The sequence below is a fragment of the Varanus komodoensis genome, unplaced genomic scaffold, assembly GCF_004798865.1.
Source record: "Varanus komodoensis strain SLA01 unplaced genomic scaffold, ASM479886v1 scaffold16, whole genome shotgun sequence".
Classification (NCBI taxonomy): Eukaryota; Metazoa; Chordata; class Lepidosauria; order Squamata; family Varanidae; genus Varanus; species Varanus komodoensis.
In genome coordinates, this window is record NW_025335468.1 from 49,740 (window position 1) to 64,396 (window position 14,657).

At 45.4% G+C, this 14,657-nt stretch overlaps 1 protein-coding gene across 5 annotated transcripts in view; it reads left to right on the plus strand.

Annotated features, from left to right (window-relative positions):
- The window catches only part of LOC123021158 (membrane-spanning 4-domains subfamily A member 8-like), an 18,859-nt gene extending 4,851 nt beyond the window's left edge, over positions 1-14,008 (plus strand). For all 5 annotated transcript variants that reach the window (XM_044425662.1, XM_044425660.1, XM_044425661.1 and 2 more), the window contains 6 exons: positions 1,511-1,749; positions 7,227-7,349; positions 8,625-8,681; positions 11,046-11,171; positions 12,320-12,433; positions 12,950-14,008. In XM_044425662.1, coding sequence (XP_044281597.1) covers positions 1,528-1,749; positions 7,227-7,349; positions 8,625-8,681; positions 11,046-11,171; positions 12,320-12,433; positions 12,950-13,036 — 729 coding nt within the window. In that variant the 5' untranslated portion in view covers positions 1,511-1,527 and the 3' untranslated portion in view covers positions 13,037-14,008. The remainder of the gene's footprint in view (positions 1-1,510; positions 1,750-7,226; positions 7,350-8,624; positions 8,682-11,045; positions 11,172-12,319; positions 12,434-12,949) is intronic.
- The last annotated feature ends 649 nt before the right edge of the window (positions 14,009-14,657 follow it).

Here is a 14,657-nt window from a genome sequence, read left to right on the forward strand (position 1 = left end):
GGGGGGGAGACACATTCTGTACCAGCAAGGCAGATTTCCTAGATCAGCCTCTTCCTCTTAGCCCCCATGAGGAGGCGGGGATGCATTTTCCGAGAAGGGCTGGAAAGCTTAACCCTTCCTGTGCTCAGGGCCAGCCCTGGCATTAGGCAGGGTGAGGAAGTTACCTTGGGTGGCAGGTGCTGGGAGGTGGCAGCAAGATGCTCAAGGAGAAGGCAGCACGCCTTACAATTTGCTCTGCACCCCTGAACTTTGCCGGCCGCCTTCAGGTTCAGTGAAGGACATTGTCTCATCTTTTGTGCTGAAGGCTAATTCACTTGCTTGTCCAGACATCTTTGGTAAAATGGCAAGCCAGTTCCTTCATGAAAACCTCTCAAGTAATTTCCCCTCTTCCTCTGTTCTCACTGCCCTTCTAGGAGGAAAAGGTTTTACAATGTAGGGGAGAATCAGCAGGCAAGAGAATGGTAATGATGCACCCCCTTCTCTCCAGTTGTTCTCTATAAATGCACCACAGACCTATATGAGTTATGATGGAAACGTCTGGCTGGAAACCAGATGTTTATGCTGCAATAGTGCAGCAAAAAAGGGATCTTTTCTGTTGTCTTGATGCAAAGCTCTATTATGGCATAGAAATAGAATTCCTGAAGAGTGTTGTCACAGCAAGGTCCTTAAAACACAAGAGTAAATTGGTGGGTCACAGAGATCATTCTTCTATGCAACGTCAATGGAGAAAAGGTAGGAAAGTCTTAAATAGGGAACTATTTCTTCTGATTTGATGCCTGGAGATCTATAGAGTTAGCGCTCCTTCTCAAATCTGAATGGATCAGGAGATGGTCACATTGTTTAGAGAACACTGTTGATGCCTCCTGCTCCCCACTCTGTGGCCATGGAAGAGTATTCAAAAAGCAGTCCAGTAAAGAAAGAAGTCGGGACTGCTCCCATGCTTTTTGAAACAACTCGATCTGCAGAAATCAGTAGAAGCTTTTCACGGCATGCAAATGAGAGCACCATCACTTGCTACCCTCCATAGATCGAGCGGCAGTTAAAGCACAGGAGCATTCGCCAGGAGAAGTGCTGGCAACCAGAGCACACACAGCATTTTTGAAGTCTTGGGGGCAACAGTGTTGACCACATATATTATTGCTCAGGAGTGTGTATATAGATGGCTATTATGAAATATTATTATAGGCTACAGCATATAGCCAGTATACCTTCCTGTCTGGACACCAATCAAACGGATCCCCCCTGCACTGGCCCGCACCCCCCGCCCACACCACCTTGGCAGCCTGCACCCATTCCCCAGCACCTTTCAACTGGCCCCCATTCAAAAAGTTTGAGGACCCCTACTCTGGAGCAACTTTTATGCTGATAAAGTAAGGATCTGAGTGGAAATGAACATAACAGATTCATACATGTCTTGCAGGGAAGAGAGAAACATGGTATCCAAATCTCATGGTTGTTTTTTTGTTTTTTGTTTGTTTGTTTTTTTGCTTGTATCTCTAACCACCACCAGGGCAAGAGAATTTAGCTATGGCAACAGGTGCAGTGAAATTGCAACAGGGAATACTGGTGTATATTCCCCAAGATGAAGCCAACATAACCCAAGCAAGGCAGGGGTTTCCTGGTACTGTTGTCTGTCCAGCAGAGGTGGCTCAGTACATAGGCCAGCAGCCTGAAAGCAACCAGCTTCAGCAGAATCATAAGCTGGGGCCACTGGAGAAACTCTACAGAACAGAGGCCAAGACCCTGGGGGTAAGTTCTTAAAATATTCAGCAGGCAGATCTCTCGTAGTTGTTTAGTCAGGTTCTCAAAATGCAGGATTAAGAGGATGGAAGCATCCAAGGGCAACTGAGAATGTGTAGAATGCACGTTTTATTTATAAACAGATATCAACAGACTAATATGGTACAAGGTAAGAGAATGTGGGGTCACCATGTCATGCTCCATCAACACTCACCATATGCTTTTTGGAAAAACTCCAAACATTTCTCCAAGTCCTAGACAAATCTAAGCTTCTGTCAGCTTAGAAGTAAAATAGGGTAATCCAACAATAAGGAAGATTAAACTATAAAAAACCCTTCTTGAGCATGAATGAGTTGGTTCAGAAAAAAAACTACGTAATGGCCACTTTAGAGCCACTGTGTCTTGGTGTGTTGTGCAAACCTGGTACACTTCTTACAGGGTGACCTATAAGCCCCCCTTGTACTTCCTGTGCTGTTAAACATGGATGATGCAATGACACTTGTACTGGTTTGTGCTTTCGGCCATAAAGCCCCATTAGGCTTAGAAAAGATGTGTGACAGGGCTTTTATAGGAGGCATTTGTGGGGCACTCATGATCTGCTACTCGTGGAAGCTGCTGGGTCATTTACACAACCATCTCCTGCTCCAGGAACTCTCCTGTATTTTGTAGCCATTTTTGACTTTTTTGAGAGCAAGGATATTGAGGAACTATGTTTTAAAGGCCTAACAAACAGAAATAAAGGTTTGCATAATTCAGTAACTGCATCATCTCACAGTACCACATAGAAACAGAGGATCAGAAGAGGTACCCTGGCCATCTAGTCTGACCCCTGGTTCCAGCCAGCTCCGTTCATGACATGCCTACCATGTGCATGTCCAGCCTATCCTTGAACACCCTCACTAATGGAGCTTCAACTACGTCCATGGTGGGCATGTTGTGAGCGGAGCCGGCTGGTGCCAGAGGTCAGACTAGATGGCCCAGGAGGCCCCTACTGACTCACTCTGTTTCTATGTTTCTAAGCCCATCCATACCCAAGTACTTCCTGGCATCCAATTTGAACCTTGGTTCCCTGAGCTTTGCTCCATTGGAACACGTCCTGCCCTCCTCCGCAGGGGAAAACAGGTCTCTGCCCATCTCTGTGTGACACCCCCTCACATATCTATATTGCCAAAAGATCCCCTCAGAGTCTCCTCTTCTCCAGGCTGAAAAGACCCAGTTCCCTCAATCTCTCCTCATACGGCTTTCCCTGCAATCTGGCCACCATCCTTGTGGCCCTACGCTGCACTGACTCTAACCTGGCTATATCCTTCCTGTAATGTGGAGCCCAGAACTGAACATGGTACTCCAGTTGTGGGTGCACCAGAGTCATATAGAGTGGCAGTAATACCTCTTCTGATCTTGAAGCCACACTTCTGGCTATGCAATCAAGGGTGGCGTTCACCCTCTTGACCACCGCATCACACTGCTGGCTCATGTTTAGCCTGCATTCGACCAGTACCCCAAGCACCCTTTCACCAGTGCTGCTCTTCAGCCACTTGTCCCCTAACCTGTGCAAGACTTTGCACTTACGTGCATTGAATGCCATCCTATTGTCGAGTGTAACCCATTAGGGCCTGGTGCCTTTGTAACATCCAGTGCCCTGAGGAGCTGCTCAACTTCTAGGGGTGGGGGTGATTCTAATCTGTGCCCCTAAATCCCCAGTCTCATCTGGTAGCTCATGTAGATCTCTCCATCCTGCTTTAAAGAGAACAAAGAGGCAAAATAGTCATTTGGCATCTGTGCCTGTTTCCTCACATCAGTCACCGAATCCCCTTCTTCCTTATTAACCAGTCCCACTGCCTACTTCCCCTTCTTCTTGCTATTTACATGTTGATAGAAGCCCTTTTTGTTGCTTCTGATATTCTTTGCAACTCTCAGCTCGTAATCAGCCTTAGCCTTGCGAAGAATCCTTCTGTAACAGGCCTTCTCCCCCTGGTATACCCTTTTGTCTACTTGCCCAAGTGCCCATTTCCTACGGAGGTTCCTCTTTCGTCTAATCCCTCATACTACCTCTTTTTGCATCCAGGGTAGTGCTCTCCTTCGCCTCCCTGCCTTGCTAACTAGTGGTATCGTCAAGGCTTGTACCTCCAAGACCTCCCTTTTGAGTGCCATCCACCCCTCCTGAACTCCCTTGCCTCCCAGTACCCTCTCCCAGGAGACTTTCCCCAATCTGGCCTTCAGTTGACCAAAGTGGACCCTTCTAGTACTTGATGTGCCGCTCATCCCTGTTGTATCCCGCGGTTTTACGAATGAGACCAGAGACTAGTTGGAATTTTCGAGAGGGGATTTATTACCTGCAGCGACCACACTCGTTGGAGTGCGGTCCCGAGCAGAAGAAAGCAGCTTTTTTATACTCTTTTACAACTATGCAGGTGCTTGAATAACAGCGAACAATAGGGGAACCCCACTGAGCTACATTGGCACATTTTTCATGCTAAAGCAAGCAAGCGAGGGTACAAGGGTGTGACGTCTGCGGTTATGCTTGAGCATAGCCTGCTTTGTTTTCATCCTTGCGTAGCGTGCACATTCGTTGGGGCTCTTGTTCTTGTTCTCATGTGAACAGGACACCCTGATCATGCTTTTTACCCGTGACGAGCCATGCCCTGGCTGCATGTTCGATTATGAGGGGGGAGGTTACAACAATTCCCTTTCCCCTGATCTCAAAGCAAAGGATGGAGTGATCTCTCGCATCCAGACCTCCCCTAATCTGCACCCCATCGATCAACTCCTCCTTGTTGGTCAAGATCAAGTCAAAGATATGTCCCCCTCCTTGTTGCCTCCCGGACCCTCTGTGTGGAAAACCCCTCCCCCTACAGTGTCTAGGAAGTGACATGACCTGGCTGTTGCTGCCGAGTGAGTCTCCCAACTAATATCTGGGAGATTGAAATCTCCCATAATTACCATGCCCCCCCCCCCAGGATATCCTTTGAATTTGGTCTGTCAGAGCATTGTCCAGGGTCTCAGGTTGGAGGGCGATAACATACCCCCACTGTCAGGTTTCTCCCCCGTCGAAATCCTTTAGTTTCACCTAGATCCCCTCTACCAGATCCCCATCTATGCCACCTTGTATCTCATTGCATCCTATCCCTTCCTTGACATAATAATGCTACACCCCCTCCCCTCTTTCCCTTCCTGTCCTTTCTAAACCCCAGTATGTTTACATTCCAGTCTTGCCTTTCATCCCACCAATTTTCCATGATCCCCACCAGGTCATAACCCCCTATTCCCAGGAGAGCCTCAAGCTCTTCCTGCTTATTATCCATGCTCCTAGCATTGGTATACAAGCTTCTCAGCTCCTTCCCACAGATCCCTTTCTTTGGGTCTCCTGGCCTCATCCTTCCTCCCATTTTCCCTTGATACTGGCACCCTCTTTGTAGGAGTCCTGCCAGCCCCTGCAGTACCTTTAACACCCTGGTCCCCTCCCCTCATTTGTCCAGTCAGGACAAGTTTCTGGGTGGCCTGAGCACCCCCCGACTCAGTTTAAAGCCTTTCAGATGAGCATTTCCAAAGAACCTTTCCCCACATCATCGTGAGGTGCATTCTGCCCCTCATCAGAAGTCCATTGCAAGAAACCGGGTGTCGTGGTCGAGGGACCAGGAGTGTTCCTTCTGACACCACACCCTGAGCCAGTTTTTCGCCATGGCAACCCTCCTTTCCCTGGCTGACCCAAATCCCTGGACAGGCAAGATAGAGGAAAAGGCCACTTGGGCCTTTAGGCCCCTGTGTTTTTCACCCAATGTTGTGGTTGTATTATACAACCTAAAGGAAGACAGAAAAAGCAAAGCTTTGGTTAAAAAAAAAAAACTTAGAAATGACACTCTCTTTCTCCCACAAGGAAAATGGAAAAATCAGTCTCCACAAAGCACTAGGTTAAACACCTCACATAGAGAAGCTGAGTAGCTTACCTGGGGTTCAAGAACTTGCTTGCCCTGTAGAAGAACTGCTAACCTGTCTAGTCCAGCAGAGAAGCCCCCCCCCCCCCCCGCTTGATTTCTGTAATGTCCCTGCATGGATACCAGGGTGGTGAGGGTTGTGCTTTTGCCAGATGAAGCCCAAGGAAGGTAGAGCTTAGCCAAACAGCCTCTCAGTTCAGATCAATAAGCTTTTTAGATGACTTTGTCAGAACGTGCATTTTTCTTCATATTCATGAAGGAAAGAACTTGAGATTTAAAGGGGGAGAAACCAAAAGTGACACTTGAGGGATTAGCTCTTAAAAGACTGGGTTTGAATCCTGTGTCTTGTGGTGCTGAATTAGGGTTTGGTTTTTTTCTGCTCTGCTTCTTTCGTTGCTACTTAGCAGGCAGCACATGATTCTCTCCAAGTTGGAAATAGCACCTACTGAATTTGGCTGCTGCAATTGTTGAGAATTTTGCTTCAGTTCACTTCTAATGAGAATTTACCTAAGTTGACAAATGATTTCCACATTCAGGATGGGAAGAAGTGGAGGTTTTTAAAAGACTCAGTGCTAGAAAAAACCATGTTGAGAGGACACATCCATCCTGTGTCCCACACTGCCCCCTACAGGAGAGGAGCCATTTTCCACCATTTTTGTCACCACAAAGTGCTCTATAGCACAATAATTGCATCTGTTAAAAACGTCCAATTTAGCGAGCAAACATGCTACATCTCACTCCTTTAGTGTTTCATAGCCTCTATGAAGGCCTTATCTTCAGCAGAAGAAAGCTACTTTCTCACTGCCGCTAAAGTTGGCAACTGCACTTTGCCCATCCCAATGTCAACAGAAGACTGTTGTTTGAGTCAGACTGAGCTGAGGACAAATCCTCTTCGTTTCCTTGGGATTTGAGGGGGAGGAAGCAACCAAAACCCAGTTGCCTATTAGAATGGCAAAATTGTGTGCCTCTATCCAGGTTCAGGTTGTCTATTTGCAAATAAGCAGAAATCTTACAATAAAGCAATACTATAAGCCTGTGGTTGACCTCCTCCCAAAAGAAACCAGCTCTGGAGAAATGCCACATCCCTGGACTATCTTAATCCTCAGAGTATTGAGCTGAAGGAGGATGTTTTTATAGAACTAGGAGTGTGAAAAATTCCATGCTGGTTCTCATAGCTGGGTGAGCTGAAGTCATTCATCTGCTTCTGTATTTCACTTGTATCAGGATTAAAATAGCCTGTTTGTGTGTGTTTGTATTCCTTGGAAAAGAGGCTACCTTTTTTCTTTGTTTTGCCTGGTGCAGGGCCTCCCCGCAACCCCTTTTGTCACTTTTGTTTGGTACATTCATAGTTTTGGAGTGAAGCTTCCAGACTGTGTTTAAGGCTCAGTTCATATTTTTTCTTAAAATTTAAAATATGCATATTCTTTGTATGAATTCTGTTGAGAGGAGCTAATCATCTAGCTCAATACAAAAAATAAAAATAACAGCAGTATATTTTTTTACTTGGGACTAGAGAGCTGTTTCATCTTGTGTGTGTGTGCCTCCTTCCCACAGGCCATCCAGATCATCATTGGACTGATACATATCGGCTATGGGTGTGTGTCTGTTTTTCTTCTTTATGGTGAATACCTACCCCTGGCAACAATGGGAGCGTATCCATTCTGGGGTGGATTATTTGTAAGTAGCACATTATTTGTCCTTGAGACCCCACGTATTGGATTTAGAAACACAGAAGCAGAGCGAGTCAGAAGGGGTCTCCTGGGCCATCTAGTCTGACCCCTGGCTCCAGCCAGTTTTGCTCACGACATGCCTACCAGGTGCGTGTCCAGCCTATCCCTGAAGACCCTCAGTGTTGGGGCTTCAACCACCTCCCTTGGAAGCCCATTCCATACTCTAGGAGTTCTAACCTTTTCTCTTCTCGTCTTTCTCTCTCTTTTTGGTTAAAGTTAAATGTTTTTCATGTTTTTTGTAATACCAGTTTTCAGGTGAATTTTTGATCATAATTACATGTACTAGCTATGATCTTGGTTCTCTGGGTGTCAGCCCTTCTGTAGCCCAAACTACATGAATATGTGGGTTGGGAATTATGTCACTGCAGTCCACACCTCTGAAGGAGCCAGGCTGGGAAAGCTGCAGTCTTCCCTCCTTCCTACAGATTGCACACTGGATGCTCATGAGCCGAAGCTCAGTGGCTTGTAAGCAGCAGGTGCAGTGTGGGAAGATCTGTGCCTCCCTATCCCTCCTCCTCTGAATTCAGCTAGGCAGACAATGTTGGCCATCCAGATGAGGCACTTTGGAGAGAAGCGGTCTGGCTGGGTGTCAGAACACCTCCTGCCCCTGCAGCACCAGAATCCTCCCCTCCTCGTGCCCTGGAATGCCCCCTTTAACCGACTTTGAGGTCGGTTTCCTGAGCACTGCACTGGCTGCAGGGATGTCTGGGGAAAGGGAGCAAGGCTTCCCAGCTCCAAGGTCAGAGCGCTGGGTCCAACCTCAGAACTGGGAATCTGAATTATCCGAAGCTCCCTAGACAGCATCTGGGGGCTCTAGGTGCCCCCAGATTGCTGTTCCCAATGACCTGTGAAAGCTTTTGTGATTTTGCAAGGTGTTTATGAGTACTTTCTGTGTTACTCTTATACATTTTTATGTTGATGCATTTTTAATTTAGCTTGATATATTTATTGATTTATTTTTGACTTGGTGTTTTTTACTATGTGAGCTTCTATGGGAAAATATTTATTTTAAATGTGTAGTGTAATTATTAAAATAGATAAATGAATATATAAATTGTGAAAGCATCCTAAGCAAGCCAGAAGATCAGTGTCACTCCACCATTCAGTGCAATGCTGGTTGTCCTTAAAGATTAAAATGTCTGCTAGTCCACACAGTAACATGTTTCCCCCCCTGTAATCTTTAAGGAAATTGAAATGCTCTTCTTCTTTTTTATATGGACAGTTCGTGGCTTCAGGATCAGTGGCTGTATCAGCTGTGAAACATAGGAACAGCAATTTGGTGAGATATTTATTATGTATATTTTATACCAAAGAATAAACCCAACTAGAACAGCCCTTAGTTTGATATGGTGAAGCCTTTAAATAAACAAGTGCAGTTGTCAAAGGAGGACGCATTGTGCCCTCTGTGCTGGAGTAGGACACACCCACTGACATCTCCTTCACGTGTCACTATTGTGGTGCACCCCATGGTCCCCTGAGGTACCATCTGGCTACTCCATTCCCCTCGGGGTTTGTGCAACAACAGGAAACAGATCAGCCATGTAACTCTGCCTCTCAACTTTCAGATCTGCCTACTATATTGACTGAAATGCTATGCACTGCTTTAAAAGTTTGCCCCTAGTTGCGGAAGATGCTACTGCAAGGTTCAAACTGCAAGGAAGATGCTACTGCAAGGTTCAAATTAATTTTGACAGCTTAAAATTAATTCATGCAGTTAAAAAAAAGCAAATCACCCTGAGGTTGACACTCCTAGTAGTCCTTTAGTATAAAGTTTTGGGTGTTTATGGACATTGGGTGGGGGGGCAGTTGCTGTGGTGCCAAGAGACAGAAAAGCATACATTGAGAAATCAGATCCCATTCTCCTCTCCTGCCATACTGGGGGGATGCCAACAAATAACCTTATTTCTTGCTGTACCACCAGAAATGGTGTTCAACAAACTTTGGGCAAAGAAGCAAGACCCATCTTCCGATGTTACTGAAAATATAAGGAACTTTCCTTATAAACCTGGAATTTGCTCAATGTATTTGCTGGAATTCAATGTTATTTGTTGGAATTTGTTGGAATTGTTCAGTGGTACTGAAAAACACATGCTGCAGTACAAACATTAATAAATCATGCTTGGTATATATCAAAGGCCAATTATTTTAAGGCATGCCCCATGTTTTATAAAATTTTTGAGTATAATCTCTAAGAGTATCAGTGTGGTAAACCATGAAGTTCATAGGGTGACTTTGATCAAGTCGCTGATTTGCAGCCTAACCTACCTCATAGAATTGTTGTAAAGATGAACTAACAAAACAGATGCTCATGTACATCACCTTGAACTGCTTGTATATTACATATTTGTTTTATGAATAATTCTTACAGTTTATTGTCCTTTCAGTTCCCAGAGAAACCTGAAATAGCCCATTAAAATAACCCACATTGGGCAATGGACTGTTTTACTCACATTCCATTCATTTCCACTGTTAGGCCTCCCTCTCCTGCCTCCCTTTCTCCTTTTTGTGAGATTTAATAGATTCAATTATGAGTGAAAGTTTTCCCATATATCAGTACTTGCAAAGAAAATATTTCATATCTCTCCAGAAATAAAGCTGCAATGTTTCCAGAACTAAAAATGATTTTTCAAAAGCTAGGAGAGTCCCATGGGGAAGAACCTGTGATGTTACAAAGTGAAGTGAAAGGTGCACTTGAAGGGAATAAGGGACACGGGGTAGACAGGTGCCAACAGAACTGTTCCCAGCTGCAGAGACTAGATTGGTCCAATTCCCAAGGCAAGAATATGTCAAACAATCTGGAAAACAAAACCATGCTCTCCCTGCCTCACACTGGAAACATTCAGCTAGCAGGCGACAGAATAAAAGCCACCCGACAATCTGCAAAACAGAAGGGGCCAGTTTTGCTAAATCTGTCCATCCCTAGCCACAGGTGCTGCAGTAGCCGTCTATTTTCTTCTCTCCAGTAATTCCTGGGCCCTGCCCTGGATGGGTTTGCCAGCCCAGAGCAGTGCCAGTCACAACCTCCCAGCTACTGGCTTCAGGCATGAGCATTTTTCCCATGGCTGGGATGGCATGCAAGTGGCAGTAGCTGGCAGTTGGAGAGAGGCCAGCCAGGGGGAAGCCCATGCAGGGCATCTTGTCAGGACCTCTCAAGCCTCGGGGCAGCTCTGTTTCCAATGTTCTGATTTCATTATTTGTTGAAAACTTCTTTCATTCCTATTTGTGTCTCTGTTTCGTTGGCAGGTTTTTTTCCTTTTCTGAGAGCACTCTGTGCGAGGGGATTTTACATTTAAGTGTACTTTTTGCATTGTATATGCGGTAAGCAGTATTATGCTGAGTCAAGCCATTGGTCAATCTGGCCTAGTACTATTGCTTGACACTGACTGGCAGCATCCCTCTGGGGTTTCTGGCAGGTTTTTTTTTAGCCCTTCATGGAGATGCAGGGTTTGAAGTTGTGGCCTTTCTCGATACTGTGCATGTGCTCTACAGAGCAAACTCTTCAAAGCAAAGCTCAACATAGCTTTTGACTGGTACTTCTTCCTGACCATACATTTCACCATACACTGACTGGGTGAGAGCCTTACAAAGGCATGTGTGTTTTTTCTGCTTTTCAATAGCCTGTTTCTTTGTCCCTCTCTTTCAGGTGAAATGCAGCCTGGGAATGAACCTCATAAGTGCCGTAATGTCATCAATTGGCATCATTCTGTTTACAGCAGAGCTGGCTCTGACATATAGTTCTTTACAGAAACATGCGTCACCTTTAATAATGGTAAGTGAAGACATTTCACAAAGAACTTTAACCACATGACCAGGATCCATGGAGCAGGACATGAGCGGACAGAAAAGATGCTGTTGTGCACACACTGGGCTTTGCATTCACTGCAGTACTTCCTCTGGCCAAAGAGGCCAGCTGTTGTTTAGTTTGAAAGGTGGCTTATCTCTCAGGCACCAGGCAGTTCTGGTTTCTAGAGAAAGCAGCAAGCAAAGCCCAGATGGCACATCTGCTTTTTGGTTTATCCTCCTCCTATATTCTCATTTAGTCTCTGATGTTGGAGAGTTGTAGCTTATGATGCCAAAACAACAGCAACAATGCACAAGATAGTTTCAGGGTCCGGGTAACCCTGAGATGTCAAGAAATAGAAAAATAAAATAAATACAATAAAGGAAAATATCTTGAGGGAGATTCCTAAAACAAGCCCATAAGAAATAGGTACACTCTTTGCTGACTGAATAAACCAAAGAGGAGGGAGACTGGATTGAAGTCTCTGCAAAAGGAGAAAGAGAAAGGGACATGTAAATACAAAAATGTAGAGAGAACCATCTGATTGTCCAGAGATGACATTTTCTGGTTCTCACAGAAAATCTCTTTTCAAAAGTCCCCTGGGATGGCAGTGAAATCCAAGAATGTAATCCAGCTGGGATTGGGTGCCAGACAGGGGTGCCTGCTATACTTCTTCAAATAGTCCAAAGAGGATTGTGCACACTCAGTGGGCATGAAAGGCTGGCTTACCGCCGGGGGATGGAATGGAACACTGGAAGGAAGGGCAGCAGAATCAGGTGGCTGGAACCCTGAGCAGAAGCACTCCATCCTGTAACCTTGTGCTGCATGGCTGCCTTTCTTTCCTCCAATGTTCTTTCCACTCACTGTTTGGGGTGAGTGCAGATCTTTATATAGCCAATAGGACGCCATTCACACACGAGAAGCTAACCATATATTTTACAAGTTTCGGTTCCAAGGGACATGAATATGTTCAAATGATTTTAAATGAACATCACCACCACTGCCCTCCAGCTCTTTCTGTGGTGATTTTCCCCCTGATGGTCTGAAGTCAGTTGCAACTTGTAGCCACTGAACAAATCTGCCACAGTGGAGGGGCATGGAAGACTTGCCAAGACCCTTTCTTCTCTGCTCTACAGTCTCTAGGTCAAGGGCTGTGTATCCTGTTCTACTTGTTCACCTTGCTGCAGTTCTGCATCACTGTTCTAGCATCACATTTTGAATGCCAGACAGCCTGCTGTAATAAAGACACGGTAAGTATTAGAATACCTTCTTCAGGATTCAGGAGGATTAATCTAGAAGCCCAAAAGGGTGATCAGGGGAGCATGCTTCACCTGTACACAAAGCTAGCTATAAAAATCACAATATTCTGAGGTGGGGTTCTTGCAAGTCCCTGAGAGACAACACATGGCATCCACTGTTAGATAAAGAATGCTGCATCTGGATCAATGAACTTGAACCAGCTGAAGAATTCCTCCCTTGCTTACACATATGTCTGGGATTGGCAGTGAATCGAACATTTGTATCACATTTTCAAATGCTCAAACATACTGCCTGTGGGATGATGGGAGGTATAGTCCTGAGGGCAACCTGCCGGGGAAGGCTAGAATAGACAGGTCTTCACAACTATGGGTCAGAGAAATTTCAGGCAATTACTGCAGACTGGCAATGTGGGGGCATGAAAGAAGATCACTAGGAAACACTAGGTAGGGTTGATGATGATGGTGATGAAAGTCATTCTTAAAGTGCTTTTCCTCCCTGTGTTTCAGGCCATGAGTTTTGCGTCCTACACTATGATCGATGATGGTTTGATGCCCACCGAAAGCAATCCTGCTCCACCAGGATCCTGTAATTAAGTGGTCCTTGCCACTGCAGAAGTTCACTAACAAATGCAAAAGACAGTTATATGATTTACTCCCTCAGCCTTCTCAGCTGGCTCAGAAATAACATACCATGATTCTCTTTCAGTCTTGCAACTACCCCCACCCCCTAGATCAGTGTGCTAGGTCCACAATTTTTAGAAGGTTAATCTGTTAGATCAGTTGATTTGAAAAAGAGAAGAGCCAGGACTTGAGAATGAGATTGGGATATGTATATAAGATCTAACCAAGCAGTCTTTGAAGTGCAGAATAACTCAAAATTGGCCATTCTGAGTCCCCTTGCACCTCCCCTCTTGTTCTCAGATTTTTCAAATATGCAGGGATGCAGGACTAACTATGGAATCTCTCCCACCATGCGCACCATCCAGAGATGCAAGGAAACATAGGAAAGTAGATCCCTTAGTCCCTAGTGACCATAGCTTCTGTGGGTCATGCTCATGACCTCAGGTAAACACTCTGGGAACTGAGGGCTCTGGTGGCCTAAAGAAACTTGTCCCCATGAGTAGTCCTCTCACTTCCACTAACAGAGCTATATAACCAAAGAAATGGCTTCACAAGCAGGGCTTGATCTGCATCAGGTCAGATTCATCAGCAGCATTATTTACGCTGTTCAGGCATTTAGCAACATATTATCACATTGTCTCTTAAGTGCACTGAAATCTAGAGAAGAATGACTCCTCCTTCAACACACAGGAACAAATTCTCCTAAGATGCTTCCTGAGGCAGAGCTGAACATGCACCATCTAAAAAGGGCAGAAAGAAAACCCCCTTTCCCTTCAGAGCTCTTTATATATCTGTGCAAAGTTCACTGATCACTCAAGGAATCAACAGATAATTCATTATAATTGTTAGAATTTCCTTAAAAGGGTGTGAGTCTTATTCTGTTTCCATCTACAATATTTCTCCTACCAGCTTTGTTAATAAAATGTTGGAATAAGTGTTTGCTAAGCTGTGACTCTGACCTGTGGGACCACATATGTCAAACTAGTCATTCCTAGAGGAGATCAGCCCTGACTGCTCTTTAGAAGGCCAGATACTGAAGATGAAACTCAAATACTTTGGCCACCTAATGAGAAGGAAGGACTCCCTGGAGGAGAGTCCAACGCTGGGAACAATTGAAGGCAAAAGAAGAAGGGGACGGCAGAGGATGAGGTGGCTAGATGGAGTCACTGAAGCAGTCGGCGAGAGCTTAAGTGGACTCCAGGGGATGGTGGAGGACAGGAAGGCCTGGAGGAATGTTGCCCATGGGGTTGCGATGGGTCGGACATGACTTCACAACTAACAACAACAACAAAGGAACAGCAACGTTAAGTAGTAACCTGGCTTGGAATTCTGCTGCTTTCTGAGAAAGAGGCACAGGTTTGATTTTATAACACAAAGGAACATATAAGCAACCATTTTCCACCAGGATTTATCTGCATTTTCCCAACAGTGGCAGACAGCGGCCTGTGAGAGGGAAAACACACCTGTGGCCAGTCCATTTTCCCGGCTACCTTCAGGGCAGGGCTGGTGCCAGGACCCCTATCTCCAGCTAAGCCAGGCAGGGGCAGTGGCCCTGGGTGGCAAAAATGGGCGTCTGCTCATTTGATTCCAGTTC